This window comes from Macaca fascicularis, chromosome 7 (genome assembly GCF_037993035.2).
Source record: "Macaca fascicularis isolate 582-1 chromosome 7, T2T-MFA8v1.1".
Lineage (NCBI taxonomy): Eukaryota > Metazoa > Chordata > Mammalia > Primates > Cercopithecidae > Macaca > Macaca fascicularis.
This window is the reverse complement of record NC_088381.1, coordinates 24254038-24272182: the sequence shown is the minus strand read 5'-3', so window position 1 is coordinate 24272182 and position 18145 is coordinate 24254038. Positions and strand designations below refer to the sequence as shown.

General features: G+C 39.4%; 1 protein-coding gene across 50 annotated transcripts in view; it reads right to left on the bottom strand.

Moving 5' to 3' along the window:
• Positions 1–256: 256 nt before the first annotated feature.
• The window catches only part of SEMA6D (semaphorin 6D), a 589994-nt gene continuing 572105 nt past the window's right edge, over positions 257–18145 (bottom strand). For 12 of the 50 annotated variants that reach the window (XM_073998456.1, XM_065547891.1, XM_045395406.2 and 9 more), the window contains 18 exons: positions 14600–14762; positions 14087–14198; positions 13464–13524; positions 13279–13341; positions 13068–13169; positions 12748–12838; positions 12174–12293; positions 11386–11474; positions 10423–10640; positions 10185–10316; positions 9686–9841; positions 9423–9596; positions 8484–8624; positions 8311–8388; positions 7788–7888; positions 7371–7427; positions 5715–5882; positions 257–3961 (listed from right to left, as the gene is read on the bottom strand). In XM_073998456.1, the coding sequence (XP_073854557.1) occupies positions 2673–3961; positions 5715–5882; positions 7371–7427; positions 7788–7888; positions 8311–8388; positions 8484–8624; positions 9423–9596; positions 9686–9841; positions 10185–10316; positions 10423–10640; positions 11386–11474; positions 12174–12293; positions 12748–12838; positions 13068–13169; positions 13279–13341; positions 13464–13524; positions 14087–14198; positions 14600–14708 (3261 nt within the window). In that variant the 5' untranslated portion in view covers positions 14709–14762 and the 3' untranslated portion in view covers positions 257–2672. Of the gene's footprint in view, positions 3962–4472; positions 4599–5714; positions 5883–7370; positions 7428–7787; positions 7889–8310; positions 8389–8483; positions 8625–9422; positions 9597–9685; positions 9842–10184; positions 10317–10422; positions 10641–11385; positions 11475–12173; positions 12294–12747; positions 12839–13067; positions 13170–13278; positions 13342–13463; positions 13525–14086; positions 14199–14599; positions 14763–18145 lie in introns of those variants that run through there. The other 38 variants (XM_073998473.1, XM_073998471.1, XM_065547898.1 and 35 more) reach the window with 13 other exon arrangements.

The following is an 18145-nucleotide window of genomic DNA, read 5'->3' as shown; positions in this document are numbered from 1 at the left end:
TTTGCCTGAAGCGTCTGACTGTTGATGCAGTACAGTTCAGCTGGTTTTCTGAGCAGTTTCTCATTTTTCTCAGGGGCTCTGACCTTCAGTACCAGCCTTCCAAGCAGAGAACGGTAGTGCAACCATGACTGGAGAGCAACTGTTCCAAGAATATTTTGGCAGATTTTAAAAGCAACTCTTACCAGTGTCGATTGACTTGAAAATATTTAAAAAATATAATACGTTGTAAACCTCTTCAATATCAAGAGGCAAGATATAATGATTTGTATATTTTATTTTGACTTTACATGCGGTGTTAAAAACCCAAAGTACGTATTATTTACACATCCACAATACAAGTTTACAAGATATCTATACATGTTAAAGTACTCTATAAAACAGTATAGAGCCACTTCACTTGAGGGTTACTTTTTATGCCGTACCATTAAAAAAGATACAATCTGCGTTTACCTTTGCACAAATGGATAAAGCATTTAAAAATTAAATTAACAGGATAGAGACTAGATTTCATGTTAGAAATTTCAACATAAATACTGATTGAACTCACATTACAAACTACAAGGAAGTACAATGTTACAAAATGTTATCTGGGGTCACATAGAGTTACTGTTCCGTTTTACACACGCTGGGATTAATATTGGTAAGGTGAATTCAAACACGTTTGTTGTTGGTGGACTGAGTAGTGTTTATCATTGGTTGGTTTAATTTATTATTAATCTGTAATATTTTAGTTGCAAAGCTGAAGTGTTTCAAGAACAGAAATTTTAGCTTTAGCGCCTCCAGAGATCACTGGAAATCATGTTCTTTATAAAACAATGTTCTTTAAAAAAAAAAGAATAGCTGTATCAGTATTTCACATTCTGTATAAAAATGATCTGGTCTTCTGCAACCTGTCCTCCCCAAAGTAATAGGTACCAACAGTATTGTCAAAAGAAATCCAGTTGAACTCATTTGCCTGACTACAGCAGGAGCATTCCTCTGCCTTGGTACTTTCTAGATTTGGTTCACTAAACAACTGTGTGGTCTGCAGCATATTAACTGAAACAGTCAGCAGGGTTGCGCATCATCAACTGTAAGTGGTTTCTGCCAAACTACGTATAAATGACGCTCTATAGTTTCTGCAGGTGTCACATTACCCAGGAAACCTCATTTGAGTTCACATTATCACTGTTTCATCCTTAGGAAAGCAGGAGTGGAATGTTTATCATGGCAAAGAATGTAATGCTGCTCTGAGGTTGGATTATGTTAACAATTAATTGTTCTAGATTGTTTCTGTGATTTTTTGAAAAGAGTCTTTTTCAGGTGCTGGTTGAAAAACATTTACAACTGGCACTCAGTAAATAATGTGCTATACTGAAAACACTTGACATATTTTAGTACTTCTATCATTCTCATGAATAAGGCACAAAATGCACAGATTCAGGTAAACTCACATGTGGTATTTACAGTATATTGTCATTACCTGCATGACTTAGGAGAAAATTCTCACATAACACAACACAGACAACATGATTGCACCACTGTTAGTCTTCACAGACTGTTTCTGTTAAGCCAATTACAATTCCTTTCATATGTCTTTCTTTCGTCTTCTATTTTTTGTTTGTTTTTTTTGTTTTTTACCTTGGGGGGTAGGAGGAGTTAAAGGAGGAGAAATTTTACTATGCGGGAAAAAACCAAACACAATAAAAATAAAACCTTATTAATGTGTCTAAGGTTAAATAGAGTGACTCAGGCTTTGATTCACAGTGGACAGGAAAATTTTACTACTGAATACTGGAAAATAAATCAAGGATACCTCTTAATATCTTGATCTCCTTAAGCTGGCAAGACTGGAATAGAAGTTTTAATGAATAGCAGCACAAAATCACTTGCAACTCTTACATTCTGGCATTGGGTACCACATAAGTAAAGTTCATCATTTTGATGGTCAAAGGAGCCTCGATTCTATTCCTCTTTCAAAGCTGAACCCAATGGACTCCTGTGGGAAGTAGTATTGTCTCTCGTTCAGTTATGCTCAATGTAAACAACTCCATAGCACAAAAAGATGCAATGGGCACCTAAACAAATCCTAGTGGGCACAGCACACACACAAACACACACACACACACGCAACAAGTTTGTTGGTGGCATGAAAAAAATGCCACACATGAAAAAAAAAATGCTACAGCTTGGGTCAAAGATTGAATTTTTAGCAAACTGCGTGGTAATCTACAAGTTCATTTCTTTGAGACATTACCATCTTTTTTCGACATTTGTGCAAGAGGCAAGGTGAATGCATACATATTAAAACGTTCACATTTAATGGGAAGACCACACATAATGGCAGTCAACATTGAACCCATTTTCAAGTATTTGTTCACAGATTCTTCTGAGTACTGTTATCAGCTCTTTATACTGGTAAGGTAGCCCCTGGGAGCTACACATCTCTTTAGCTTCAAACAAAAGAAATGGAATGACCAGCACCTTCCTTTGTTTTCAGGCAAGTACACAGAAGCCTTGCTGCAGTAGCTACATGTGGCAAGTTCTGATGTTGCCAAAGTTAGAAAGAGTTTCTTTGGCCACTTGGTTCTCTTAAAATACAAGCAAGTCTCTTGTTTTAAGGTACCCTTACAACATCATCCTCTCAAAAACATGGACAGGATAAAGCCACATGGGAATAGCACACTTGAGGCCTAGTATGTGTATTTGTTCAGTGGTCTGACAGATGGGGTTTGAGGAACAAAGGAAGGCTTTGGTGGCACGTCAGGTTTTAAGGACGGCGTCCTCTTTAGTCCCGTCCTAGGAAGAGTGCCATTACTGGTGTAGCTGCTCTGTCTGGAGAGGGAAGGCTGCAGATGAACACTCACTGGTGTCCCCTGAATATAGTCCACCTTCGCCCCAGTGGGGGTGGGCATATATCCTCCACGGTTCATACTAGGCTGTCTGGATAACAAAACGCCATTTGGTGAGTTTAAGTTTTTAGGCATAGCAGATATAGAGTGCCTCTGGGAGGAATTTTTGTGATAACCCCTTTGTCTTTCCAGAGAAGTCATTGGGACTCCAGGAGTGGTGGGGACATCCACTCGCTTGGTTGGGCTATTTCTGGGGAGAGTTGAAGGAGGGGAGTATAGCGATGCCTCCCGGTTAGGGACTTTAGGTGGGACCTCAGACATCGATCCCACGGGATCCAGCATTAAGTTCTGGTGTGCCATTTGGATGTCTCCCATGATGGCTTTGGGGTTACTATTTGGGTCATTCAGATGCTTCAGGAGGTCATTGAGGGTATTTCTGGAATCGACAGAACGCCGGTGATCTCTCTTACTGGATGACTTTGTAAGAGGGTGATCAATGTTTTGAAGCTTCTTTTCAGCTTTGTGAGCGTTGGAGTTTGAGAAAGACGTGTTGTAGTCATGGGTAGCATTTGGAAGAACAATGGCGCTGGGGATATGCCCATGACTTAATGGGGAATGAGGCGGCGGACTAGAGGGAAAAAACTGAGGGGTTTCTTTCCTTGAAGCCCCATGGCCATGGGCCTTTTCTGAGTGGCTCTTCATGGCCTGCAGGGTCTTCTGGTGAAGCACGGGTGTAGACTCAGGAGTGGGAAGAGCAGCCAGCTCTGGAGGTTGCCCTCGATGGTCCATTACCATGGATTTAGTATCTCCATTGGGTGGGAGCTCTTTCCGACTGGTCAGCAGGTTACTATACAGTTTAGGAGAATCGATATTCTGTTGGTATTCCTTGACAGGGCTGTCAAAGAGACCATTCAGTTTGGCAAAACTTCCACTGGAGTCTGTGCACGACTGGGCGGACTCTGCATCTTTATGGATCTTTCTGTTTTTCCGAACAAACATGTCTCGATAGCAGTATACTGCCACACCTGCAATGAATGCCCCCAAAACAAAAGCAGCAAAGACACAGGTGATGAGGACGTTCATGTGGACCATCTGGTTGGACTCTCCAGACTGCACTTCCCATCGTACACCTGCAATAGACACATGAGATGTGTGAATGAGGTGCTTTTTAAAAATAATAATAAACAGCAAATGGCTTTCAGCGAGCCAACAAGACCTTCACATGGTTCGTATGCTTAGCTTGGAGGGTCAAGTAGACTCCAAAATTCCTTGTATATTTTGTCTTTAATCAAACTAGGATCCCCAGAGACATACAGGATTGCTGCAAATGCCAGGATAACTCTAATCTCCCACTGATCGGTATTCTTCTGTTCTTTTCCTCCAATCCCTCATAAATAGTTGTTATATGTTAGAAAGTTTAAGAGTTTGATCTAAAAAATAGTTAGAAGTGCATAGTTTCTAAATAGCTAACCTTAAACTCATTATGTGTTTTGTGGCATAATTTTCTCTTAATTCAGGATTAAAAGGTAGCTGTTAGGATATAGGAAACTGTAATAATTAGCATAAATATATATTATGCTAACATAATATCCCAATAAAATTATACTAACTTAAATAAGAACACATAATTTGTTCACAAACCAAAAATATCTGCTTGATCACTGTTAGCTATAAAAAGAGACTTTCATGTTTGCTTGAATTTTTTTTTCATTCCATCTTGGGGTGAAGCACTCTTGAATGACCGACTATGTAAGAAATCCAGACAGTCTAAGGAAACATACTACGTATTAGTTAAGAAAATTGTCAAATTATCCGAAGATATTTGAAAATATTTAAATTAGACCTAGAAAAAGAAGAGCAAATTAGTTTATAATTATTGAAATTAAACTTAACCTTTTAATGCAACCACAGACATCTAACAATTAATTAAAAAATGTTAGTTTAAGAGGTATTCAAGTCTGTTACATGCTATAAACACAGCTATCCCAGAGTAAGGTAAGTCAGAGTGATTTTGAAGATTCTGTTGCTTTAAGTTAGTGCTAAGGCCTTTGAACATTAGTTGTTTTTAATTAATGTTTAATTAATGTTATGGAATTCAGTGGCACTGTGAAAGACCAAGAAAGAAAAGGAGAAAAAAATGGTATTACTAAAGAAAGCAAAGCAGAAAGAAGAATGAAGAATGATTATAAAATTGTTTACAACGAAAACACATAAAATGAAAATCAACCGATATAAATCATAAATGACAATGCGCTGCCATAAAAACTGATTGGAAACCTGATACCATAGTTTAGTAAGCACTAAAGAATAGATTTTTTTTCCTAGAGTAATATATCTAATAAGCTAACTCAACAGGCAGCTATTTTATAACTGCTCCTATTACGGGCTGAAAATGATAGTTATGGACAAGCATTCTGTTATGTTTTATTGCTTGTGGCATTCAAGCAACTTAGCATCTCACATATCCTTTTCAGATTGCATTTTGAATGGAAGCTAAACAAGAGGCTGGGAAAGGTTCCTAGACAAAACATCTGATATCAGGATATTTGCAATTAATGAGTTTTGTTTTTTGCTGCGGTGACCCTTGAAATTTCCTGAAATCCAGCACGCTCTCTGCTTCTTCAGACAGAAATCAACCCAGATTAGATTGTCTGAGTGGCTGCTTCAGCAGCCTTTTCTCCAACAGCTTTCCACCTCTTTTATCTTTTAAGGAATGCACTCAGATATAACCACAGAAAGCCAGAGAGACTGTAGCTAGGGGCGGTGGAGGTACAACCGCAGAAGCTCCAGTGAGGCTCACCTCTGGAGAACCACATACTCCTCAGTGACATTAAGGATCAGGTTTCCATGCAGTTAGAGATGAGGTCCCTGCTGAGGCCTTACCCTTTGGGATACCCGATAAAGGATCAGTAAAATCAGAAGTGTTTGGATCATCTTGAACTACAAATTTCCGAGAGCTTGTCAGTTTAGGTCTCCAGGTATCAATCACTTTAGGTGTGATTTCTGGGATACTTGCCATTGTGGTAACAGAAGATGAAGATACCTCCATGTCTGTGGTGGCAAACAGATTTTATTAATATGGATAATGTCAAGATTTTTTTGATTGGTCTGTTGCATTTTTAAATAAAGTTTGAGTAAATTTCATGAGAACGTTTGCTCTAGGATTTTGTAAAAACACGCCTGAGGAAGCTACATCAAATTCTTTCCTTTCAAGGGAGTGAATGAAAACTGAAAATTAACAGTAAAGACATATTAAGCAGATTTCAAAATTAAAGATACTCGAAAGGCTCTTAGGAAAGCCCCTGTGGTTACTAATGACACTCATGAAAAAGGTAATATAATTCCCAGGGCAGATTAGTTGCTGTTTCTTCCTTCTCTTGTGAGACATCATTTCATTTCTTTTTATGCATCCTAAAAAGCACTTTCACAGATGGTTAGAAAATCTATAGTCTTTATTGGGGAAGAAGCTATGATGGAATTTTGTCGGAAAATATCTGGTTAAGTCTACGAAGAGACTTGATTTTGGATGTGATAAACCAGCTCTGCCTAAGAGGTTGTTACTAGTGGCCTCCTGTCCATATGTAGATTATTCACTACACTGAGGCTCTGCCCCCGACAGTAAAACACCGAAGGAGGGACAGACTTTGCCTGTACTCTCCAAAACTGCTGGGGAGTTTCTTCCAAAGAGTTAGCAGAACCTAATGCAAAGGCAATGGCATTTACAAACTGAACGAGGATATTCTGATACATAAGATCTGCCATCTTTTTCTCCCCCTGAGGAAAGGAATTGCTGGTGAGTTTTAGAAGCAGCAATAGGACCGGGAGTAACTTAACCTTTTAGCATGTCTAGTACTGATTTCCTTCAAATAGATTTTCCCTCAAAATGTAAGCCTACGCTTTTAGGCTAAAACCTCAGAGACTGCAATTCTGACTGGTGCAACGATTACAGAAGAAGGTTCCAAAACAGGTACAGAGAGGCTTGGAGAGCCCACTGAACATCTTAATACATCAAAAATCAGCTTCATTCCACTGAAGCCTTTTTCACACGACCGAGACCACAACATTCAAAGATTCGCAGGATGAGCGCAAACCATTCAAAGATCTCTAAAACTTTTAAATACACATTTATGGGAAATGTGTATTTGTTTACTAGGTCATAGGAAAGGTGAGGAGAGATGGGGAAAAATAATGAAATTCCGCCATCCATTAAATACAGATGACCAGAAGAAACATTCACAATGCAAAGAGGTGAGAAAGAAGAAAGCTTGGGTGGGCGTGCGTGCAGCTGGAATGCAGTCTATGTTAGCCCATTTGAATTTTCTTAAAGGATGTGGCTTGGTCAATGATGAAGTGTTAACATGCTATACAAGGGTGAAGTGCTCAGTAAGAAAAGTCTTTTGGTACCATCAGTGGGATTATGAATCAAAGCGGAAAAATGAAGGGCTGCCAAACTGCGCAAAAGGAGGGGAGAAGGGGCTGAAAATGCTGAACTGAAGGAAAGAAAAGGTTGTTAATTCAAAAAAATTAAAAAAAACTAACCAGATGTTGGACCGCCAAATATTTTGTAATCTGGTGTAGTTGAAGTAGGCAAAATTTCTAAAAGAATTAAAGGAACAAGTAATCAGTGAAAAGTAACCAAAAGAAAGCAAAAATTTATGAATTCCAATTAACTAAAAAAGTAAAAAAAAAAAAAGACTATAAATTAAAAAGATTAACCTACTGGTTAGACTATCTCTCTCTAGATTTCCTACAAAATTGTAAATGGTGAAGGAAAAAAAAGTAAGCCTCTTTTCTAATGTATCCCCATGATCAAACAGCTCAGCTTTTGCGAAGTTTAAGTTAAAATGCTAGGTGGTATGTGTCCTGAGTCATTAAAAAGACTGATTGTAAAATAATGTCCACGTGCAAAGGTGGTCAAAAAGCAGCTCCAGGTGGGAATGGAAGATTCTGTCTTACCATGGCAGTCCCCTAGATGAGCTGTGTTGCCGAATTCTGTGTCTTGCTCGTATCCTTCAGCACTGTGGTTATGGAAAGCAAACAAGTCTTCGGTTAACAGCCTTCATAGGAACACAAGTGACAACCAGAGCAGAACCAAGAACACAGACTGATTAGTAAGAATGTGCAGAGAGAAAAAAAAAAATTAAACATTTTAACATAACTTGCTAAAATGGCTATTTCTGTTAAAAACTAGTGAACTAGAATGTTGAAGAGAACAGAATAGAATTGGTTTTTTCTCTCCATCCATTTCCCTTAAGTATTATTAGGTCTACCATTTCCCTTAAGTATTATTATGCCCTTCCTTCTCACATCTCCTGGTTTTCATTTTCCTGTTTCTTCCGTAACAAAAAAACAAAAAAAAGAAAGCAAGAAAGCAAGCAAGAAAGAAAAAGTAGTGTAATTGGAAGTTTTCCACAATTTCTAGCTTTAGAGACCCTGGAGAGGATAGTTCATCCTAGCTCACGTGAGAAAGTGTACTTACAGCATCCCTGGGGTCACTCTACCACAGGATCCCTGGCTTAACCAGCCACAATACGGGTCACGAGATGCAATACAAGACCTGTATAACACCAAACAGAATGTAACTCGGATTTTCTCATCATCAAAGGTTTTGATGCTGCAAGACCCAGGGTAAGTAAAGAAACACGAGCTTACTTTTTACATGATCCATAACGCTCACAGCGACTGAGGGGGATGCGGACAACGCAGCTAGAGAATGCCACATATAAAGCGTGGTGATCTTTATCCAACTGTAATGAGATGACCTTTTTGTCTTCCTCATTCTCAGCACTGCACCTATTTTGTGGGATACATTTTGAAGCCATATGTTTAGTCAGTCAAGTGTGGTTTGGTTTAGCAATTACTGAGAGCTGGGAAATCATAAGGAATATTCTTGGTAACAAACCAGGCAAGTACATAGTTTGGGAAATAATAATTACGTGATTCATCTTCTACTTCTCTGCACGGTTGGTTAAATTTCAGGCTGGACAAAGGGTTTTTAAAGATTGCTTTCCTGTTATGATGATAGAAATGAATTGCATTTGTGAAGGCCGCATTTGACTATAGAAATAAAAAGGATCGTGTTTTAATGCATTTAAATTTTCCTGTGTTAGATGGTTCTGGTTCTCTCCTTAGTCCCATTTCTCTCTTTTATTTCTTGTTTTTTTAAAAATGGTCTAAATATTCTCTTACATATTAATGATAGGAAGGAAATGCTTAACTAGTATTACATTCTGTGTATGTATGTGCGTGTATATTTGTGTGTGTGTGTGTGTGTGTATGCAAGCTCACAACTGTCTGCTGCATGTAGCATCTTATCTGCAAGATAAGAGAGGTGCTGTTAAAATGTTCTCATAGTCTACAGGTGAAAAACAAGGGCTGAATGATTTTTAAACTCATCAACCGTTCACCCTCCTTGCCCTAGTAGGCTCGGGAAAAAAACAAACCCAAGATTTATTTCAATGAGAAGAAAACACAAAACACTATTATGCCAAACCATGGCTAATTTAGAGGGCCAAAAGGACACGACTAGATGAAATACACGCCGGAAATTTTTGAGCAGTACTGAAGGGCATTCTCGTAACATACACCTACTTTGCATGGTTGTAGGCTTCAATCTCTTCCAGTAACACGCTGTCGTTCAAAGAGAAAGGACTGGTCTTTGCCAGAACTTTAAGTACCACGCCAGCTTCAGAGCCAACAAAGATGACTGTGTAGTTCTGGTAGGGTCCGGCAGAATGGTCCACTGCGATGGCCGTCAGTCTGTACCTACGAGAGGCGGCAGCACAGATCAGAAGGGGAGGCCAACGGGCAGAGAAAATGTTGGATAGGAAGGAGTGTTTCCCATACGATCTCACCTGACCCGAGTCTTTGTGAACCAGGGCTCATCGGCAATGGGTGGAACAGCAGAGTCCATCAGAGGATGAGATTTGATGAATGACAGGGTTTCATCCGGGAAATCGATGGAGGTTTTATAAGCTTCAGCGAGGCCGTGTTTTGCACAACAGCCAGGCCTGAAAGGAAAACAGCGTTCTTTTATGCTCTTGGCTGCCCCTGCCACACCATGTACTGTATCTAAGGAATAAGTGCATATTCTCAGAGAAGAGGTCAAGGGAGGAAGGAGAGTGAGTGAAACTAAAGGAGCAATGCTATGCCCCTGAACTCAACGGGCTCTCCATTCACACTCATGAGCTTGCAGGTCACAAGGCTATATCCGCTGGCTCCGTCTGAGATGCTGCAGAGAGACAAACCCCTTCCTGGTGTGGGAGGTTGGCCAAGCTGCTCCCTGAGGAGGGCTTCTTCCAGTGACCGGAGGGTTTTGTTCAAGACAAAACCCTTTTCGACTTTTTCATTTACCTTGGCTTTGGGACTTTGTCTTCGGGAACTGCTGTCCAAACAGAATCTGGAGTTTTCTGTTCCTTAAACCGTCCTTTGAATACTTTTTCAATGTCATCCATGCTAAATGCACAGACAGCGGAACCAGGGATGCTGAAAAGGAAGAAAACCATCAGGAAGAGGCTGGCGACACGGAGCCTGTCTTGGCTCTGACGGGCATGTACAGAACATCTGTGCAGTGCTGGGGTCCTGCGCTCACCTGTTGAGCTGTGTGGTAAACACCCCGACCACAGTGGGGATGCCATTGATTTGTATTATGTCTGTAATAGACTGCAGAACATCAAAGTAGAAAAACGAATCTCCAGGGACAGAACAGTTCAGCCGAGCCTTCAGAAATGAAGTCCAGTGTTTCTCCAGGACCCGCTGGGAGCCACCCATGTCGTTTTTACAGATGCGGGCCACGCGGGAATACACAGCCTGCCCAACAGACAGAAGCAAAGCGATGGGGTTGTGAGCATGGAAAGGAATGGAAACAAAATGATGCTATTTAAGGGAGGGACAAAAAATGCTAAAGATACATCTGGTTCAAAAGAATCTAGCAGTCTTCTCTCTAGGGGTCTGTCCAGTAAGAAGGTAAACTGGATTCACCTATGAAAAAAAAAAAAAAGAGCCACTGTTTTGCTAAACATGCTCCCCAAGAAGTGAGCTATCTGCCTTGCTGAATGAAAACCATTCCAGCACTTGGTCTCCAACTCTGCTTCCTGTATTGTTAATGAAACGTGTCGTCTTTCAACCTGGCATAGAAGGGGTTGCAATACTTTAAAATCACATGGGCCTTCACTGAAACACTAAAAATTGAATGGGGTCCCTACTTTCTATCCTGCCTTTTGACACTGAGAAAGAAGAGACTATGAATGATTTTCTAAAGAGTAAAAAAAAAAAAGCATCCATAGCTCAAGGGTACCTGTAGAACACTCTCTGTGGCTGCAGAAAAAAAAGGAAATCTTCTCAAAACTCAAGGCTGGTGTTCCCACTCAGGTTATTGTTCAGATGTTTTCCAGCAATTATTCTCATGACAAGCAACCCACCTCTCTGCAGTTGGCCCTATGTACACTGAATTGAGAGCTGGAAAACATGCCAAGGGAGCATCCTTAACTCTATCACAGTGGTCTCAATTTCATGCAGTACAAGTCCACGATTCAAGCCAAATGCATACACTTGCCTTGCCTAAATTATTATGTTCGACAGCAATTTCTCGAAAGAAGAAATAGACATAGTTTCCGTATTCTATGGCATGAAGAAAGTGTGGCTCTGAAAGAAAAATTAAAAACAAACTGGTTCCTAAAGGATAATTCAATTAGCATAAGACCCCGACTGCAAGGCATGACTGACAGATGTTGCACAGTTACATTCAAGCCAACAAGAACTCCAATCTGCCAATGATTTTGAGGAGTCCCAATATGGGTGTGTTCAAGCTTCAGGGAACCCGTCGTCTCTAAAGTCAGCTAATGGACTGTAAAAAGACCTACAGGGAACTGAACTATAGCAAAGGTCTTTGTTTCAACAGATTTATTCATTAACCTATTTAACTAGGGAAGAAAACCTCTTACACTGAAAATAAAAAATCTTGATTTCTAGACTCTGAAGAACAAAATGGCTCTCATACGGACTAATCGATTCTCTCTGTTAACTTTCCAAGATGGGTAAATGGCAAATAGTATTATGTGCATTTAGAAGGTTAGACAAATTGGTACACACAGAGATGAAATCTCCCCCCGCTTTTTTTTTGAGGTCACCTGGGATAAACACCTGGATGAACTTACTCTCCTGAGGTGGCTACTAGTCTCCTCATTCCCTGTCAATGCTCCTGTTCACAACCAAAGCAGTGTTTACGTGTTCTAAATAAACAATATAAAGTCATGTGCTGAACCTCTCGATGGCTGTGGCTGCTGTCCCCACTTGGGCCATCCACTCTCCTGGTGACCCCACGACACTGCTCTTCAAAGGTACCTTTTATCCATTTGGAATCATATTTTATTGTGCGGAGGGCAGATCCATCACCCATGCTTCGATAAATAACGGCATCACTGGCCAAGAAGTCAGCCACTGTGGCAGAATACAGCTTCCCATCTGAAACCAAAGTTATAATTTTGGTAAGATAACCATAATTATCCTGCAGTGTGTTTGCTTCAGTAGCGTGCTATGCCCTTTGCAGTGCTCTCACCAGTATTACCATTATCTATACAAATAGGGCTGCACCTGATACTCACATCAATGTGTGACAGGTCAGCCATGGGATTATCTAATTTTACAGATGAAGGATCTAGGCATCAAAAAGTTAAGCAACTTATCTGGAGTCACTGGCCTAGTTAACAACAGGGTGTCATAATACTTATAGTGTGCACTGAAATATCCTTGTCCTTAATTTTTTCTTTTTTTCTGGAAATTTGTGCATAGATTTTAGCCTTTCGAACACTTAGATCAAGGTGGGTATCCAAGTTATTAACTTCTACTCTTCCATTACATTCCTTTTTTGCCTTCAATGTCATTAATCATTTATATTCATTAGGCTAGAGGATCTTACCAGCAAAGAGGGCAACATTGGTTTGTCTGGCATCAAATGGGCATCTTGCCAGGCCACTAATTTCTTCCCCATCATATTCTAAGGTACTCAACTACAAAAGAAAAATAAATAGCCAGTGTCATATCTATTCAATGTGCCTGTCTGAAGGCAATACTGTTTTATTTGTATTAAAATTCCATTTGAAGAATTCTGTCTTTATTCTTTCATAGCACTAGAGATAAAACAAATTACTGGAAAGCAGAAAGGTTTCAACTCTAACAGCATACCAGTGAAGGGAGAAAAGTTGATCAAAAGAAGCATATCGCATAAAGTATACTTACCCTGTAGTATCTACACATGGGATTGAATGCATTGGTACCACAAACAAAAACCATCTCATCGTTTCTTGGAACAAATACTTTGATAAAGTTGTGGCATTCATCCTAAAGAAAGTAGTAGTAACATTAATATCAGACATTCAAACGTGCTGGCACTGTGGTATCAAGCCCACAGAAAGACTAAATCTAGCAAACATTTGTCTGTTTAACTCACTTTATGCTTGCCTTTCATAGCACAGTTTTCTCGATCCTGTTGTCTTGATCGCCATGTCAGTTTCTGTATTAATCAAGCAAAACCAAAGTTCAGTTTTTAAATGGGAACATTTTCGGGGGAGGGAGTGGAAAAATTAATCAGGTTCAGAGGGAATGTAAATAAATTTGCCAACTACAGTTGCTCACCTTGCTTGGTATTACTTCTGTTTTGGGCATTTCATTTAAGTTTACTGTATAAACTTGATCCCTATTGGAAATAAGGCAATAAAACATATCATGTGAATACATAAAAATGTTAAGCTGCTTCTTATTTTATTTTTACAGATCTGCCTTTATTGTGTTTTAGAGATCATCTGGATTTTCTCTGTCTCAAACAAAGTCAACAAAGAGTACTTTTTCATTAGTGAGATGCTTTTATACATCACTGTAGTCAGAGCGCGAAGTAAGCTCTTCTCTCCAGGCATGGGTCAAACTGCTGCTTGGTATTAGCACAGACATATTTCTGATATTTGCTTGAATAATTCTAAGTTAAAAACGCATAAAGAAAGGTTTTTTTTTTCCCCTGCTGCTTTAGGAAAAAAGAATGGTGTATGATTTCTTGATGGCAGTAATAAAATAGCACCGCTGAAGGCTTGAGCTTTGTATTTTGTTCCTGGTACACAACACTGACTCTTCTCAGTGAATATTTCTGGCTACTTGCAATTTTTGATCACAATCACATATTAGTTTTTCATGAACTAGACACATTAATGCAAGCACCACTAGAGAAAAGAATTTTAATCTAATAAACCAATGAGAGGAAAAATTACCTGCCAGCAATATAAAGTGTGTCTCGAATTTTCAACATCAGCTGAAAGTCCAGCCTGTGCTGCGATTCATTGCCTGAAGGGCGTCCTCTAAAAACCGGATATTGCCTTGAATCTGCAAGTAAAAATGGGCTAAACCATCATTCAGGATTATGGAGCTGAGGGATCAATAAACAGCATTGATTAGCCGTATATACTTGTTGTAGAAGGGTTTTAACTAAATTCCTCTCTTAAGGTCTTGAATATAAATGAATAAAAGGCAGTGAATGTCAGCAAATGGTCTTTTTCTTTTAACTCAACATATATAACCTATATACAGGTTGCTGTAGAAAAGCGCCCAACAAAACTGTCCCGTTTTCTCCAAACACTAGGACATGATTACTGATAAATTCAGATGCAAATTCATGTTTAAGACATAAAAAATCTCTGCCTCTTTCTGAAAATGAACATGCTTAGAAAATGAAAAACAGAAAAGCTTCCTTCTCAGAATAGAAGACTGTTCTTGAGACGACTTACAGTGATAATCGACAGTATTAAGGGGTTCATCATCTTCAGGAAAGCTGACTGCCCTCAACTGGGAAACCATCAGCAGCAGTATGTAGGCACAAAGCAGGAAGACCCTCATGGTGGGCCAAGGTGAAGTCAGGGTAGCCCCTGCTCAGAAATGCTACTGAGCTACCTGGAAAACAGAAGCAATTTGGAAAGATCGCTATGCTGCAATGAAATAGGTTTCTTGTTTGTCATCAGCTCAGTTTTCACCATCAGCTCCCTCCAAATCCCCTCTCCCACCAGGAATGCTGGCAGTGGTTGATTAGGTATCGCCAAAAACACAGGCAAAAGATGGCAGCATGCCAGTCCTGATTAAAGCATCTGGTTGAGCATATTGAAGTTTTCAGCAAATTCACAAGAATTTTGGAGGTAATCGTATGTCATCACAGCAGAGTCACCAGAACCATGAACAGAAATGCTAGCTGCTGACTTGGCAAGAAGATGGGCAAAGTTGGGATCAGAATTTTAATTAAATTCCAATCCTCTTCCCTTCCCCCAGTCCTGAAATATATCTAATACAGCTTGTCTCTGCCCCCCATAAAATGCTCAAGCTGCCTCAAAAATAGCCAGAGGGCTGATGATCCTGTCATAATCCCTCCTCAGCTCTTTGCTTATGGTGTTGCCAAATTCCCAGCATTACCCAAGCATTAGCCCTAAATTCTTAAGTCGAGTATTTCCCTATGCTTAGCAAGACCAACATGGAGACAATGACATGAATGACCCTGAATCAGGGTGAAAGGGAATTAAAAGAAATACAATGATTCCATGATAGCCAATCAAGCAAAGCAAGGCAGGGATGAAGTGGCACAGCTGACACCAGGCCACTAGGGAAGTCCACGTTTTTACATAAAACCATTTGGACACAAACCAATACCCTAAGTACACCAGTCGTTTTAGCTTTATTGAACTTCAGAGCTGTAGGGGTCCTTAGGGACCATCTAGTCCAACCCCCTCATTTTTTCAGATGAAAATCCAAGGGCCAAAAATAATTAAAGGGCTCACTGAATTGTGTGGAGCTAGTTAAGGCAAGATTGGAGTCCAGACTCACATAATCTGGGTCCCTGTCCAGGCTCATTTTCACCAAATGGAAAGGGGAACATAAATGACTGAATTTTTTTTATACAGCATTACAAAAACCTGTTTGGGAAAATGGATATATTCATCATTTTTATTGAAGTGATGTTTCATAGGTGTTAAATTTAATCAAATTGTACATTAAATACGTGCAATTTGTTATATATCAATACCTCAATAAAGCCATCAAAACACAGCATTAATTGCATTATAATAACAGTAAAAAATTTAAGAGATCTTTAAATGTTATTAGCTTATCAAAAAGATAAATGAGGGCCCTGTTTGGCCAATGAGATGGATATTTTTGTGAAGCTGTAAGTGTTCTACTTTGCAACAATACACCCCTCCCTCAACCAAAACTGTCACTTCCAGCTACTGTTCTGAACAACAAAACATTTACTTTATCATCAGTCTTACGTATCTAAGAACTTTAGGAGAGATCATGAGAGTCACTGCAAATTCCAGGGGAGTCCAATCACTAAATCAGGTACTTACTGTGCCTTTTTTATGGACTTCAGGTGAAGCACACAGATATGCATGCTATCCAATGCTCTAAATATTTCTCTAACTAAAGTACAAGTCAAGTATATGTGAATTTTAGAGTCCCAGTTTTTCAGAAAGAGAATAATATATTCCAACAGTTTTTTTTCGTGGACGATCAATCCAGCAGTACGTTAACGCATTTAAACTGCCTTACAAAAAGCAGGTGGAATGGAAACTGTGGTGGCATCATTTTGTACTAAAGTTAAAAGAGTGTGGACTTTGGAGTCAGTAGGACTTGGGCATGGATGAAATTATACCACATACTAACAATTGGCCTGGGAACGTTCCTTCAATCTCTTTGAGCATTAGTTTCTTGATCTGTAAAATATGGATAATAGCACCTTCTGAGTGAAAAGGAAGCTAATGCCTGGCACATAGGAAATTCTGAGAAAAGTTAGACCTCTCTACCCATTTCCTACTAGAAAATCCTGGGTATGACTAGATTGACTTTAAGAGTCTCATCAGGGCTTGGGGAAAAGATATCCTAAAATATTAAAGTTATTTGGCCAGTTATTTTTCACAACTAGTTATTTTAAAACACTAAAGGACTACTTATAGAACAAATTTTACAACATGTGCCTATGTATTGGACCTGGAAAATAAAGTAATAAAACAAAACAAAAAAGCAATCACCGATAATCCTACTATCCTACCCCAACAACCACAATGATTTGGTTCTAGTTTTTTACTACCTCTACATGGTTTCCATTGTCCTGACAAGATGGTTTTTCCTTGTTTACCCCTTTTTCTGAAGGAGTGTCTTCCTGTCTTGCTTTTCCATACTGTTTTGATCATTTATAAATACCTTCTAAAGTTGAAGTAGTATAAAAGTAAAAAATGTTGCCCTAAGAACTAGCTTCTGCTTTGACACCGGTCCCAAACATCATCATTCTCTAGATGGAAAGTCACTGAATCTTTCTGTTGGATATCAGGAAAAAGAATTAGAAATACCAATTAATCCCAAAGACGTGTAGAAACATCTGCATTGAAACAAAAAGACTGTTCTGTGTCTCCTTCTCCTCCGTGACAGGTAACTGAATGGCTCACATCAGGTAAGCAGAGCCTCCATGTCCCAGACAGTGGGCGGGGAGGAGCCCTCAACAGGAAGAGTGTCTCTCAGCTGTGATCCCAGCACTGGGGCTGAGGATGGAATCACTGCTGACTCACTAGCAAGCACCAAGCTGCTGGCTGAGCTATCATTTCCTATAACTCATTCATCTGACACTGCAGAAAGCAATTTCTCCCCATGCCCCACCCCCTACCACTCTAATCCTCCCAAAATAAAGCCCTACCACTAACTGCTTCCTGTCTCTGCATAAAGCTGTATTTTTGAAAAAAAAAATACATTCAGACTTGCCATAGTAGTTATAAATGGAGGCATTTAATGTGATACATATTTCAAAGGATGGGTCGGGGAGGGAAGAATCTGGAAATACCTGAAAGCAATGTACCAGAAAGGGGATGTCTTTGCATGTAAATCCCTCAGACTACTTAGCTCTGACTTTATATAAGAAGATGTATCAGGAGTCCAGGGGTCAGTGAAATCATGATACTAGTTATGTTGAAAAAGGGCAGGCCAAGCAGCAGGATGAAATGTTGGAAAAAAAAACATGGATCTTGAAGATTAGAAAAATCTGAGTTCAAACTTGTTTGTGCCATTTACTTCCTGGTTCTTGGACCCTGTTTAAATTAACTTCATCTCTTTAAGCCCCAGTTTCATCAAATATGAAATGGGAATAACTATCTTTATTACCTCATAGGCTCTGTTTAGGATTAAATGAGATAATCAGTACAAAGCATCTAACACAGAGCCTGCTCCACAGTAAGTCTTTAGTAAATTTTAGTGAATATCATCATGTCTATTCTGGTTACGTCCTGTCTCACAAAAAGGTGGAA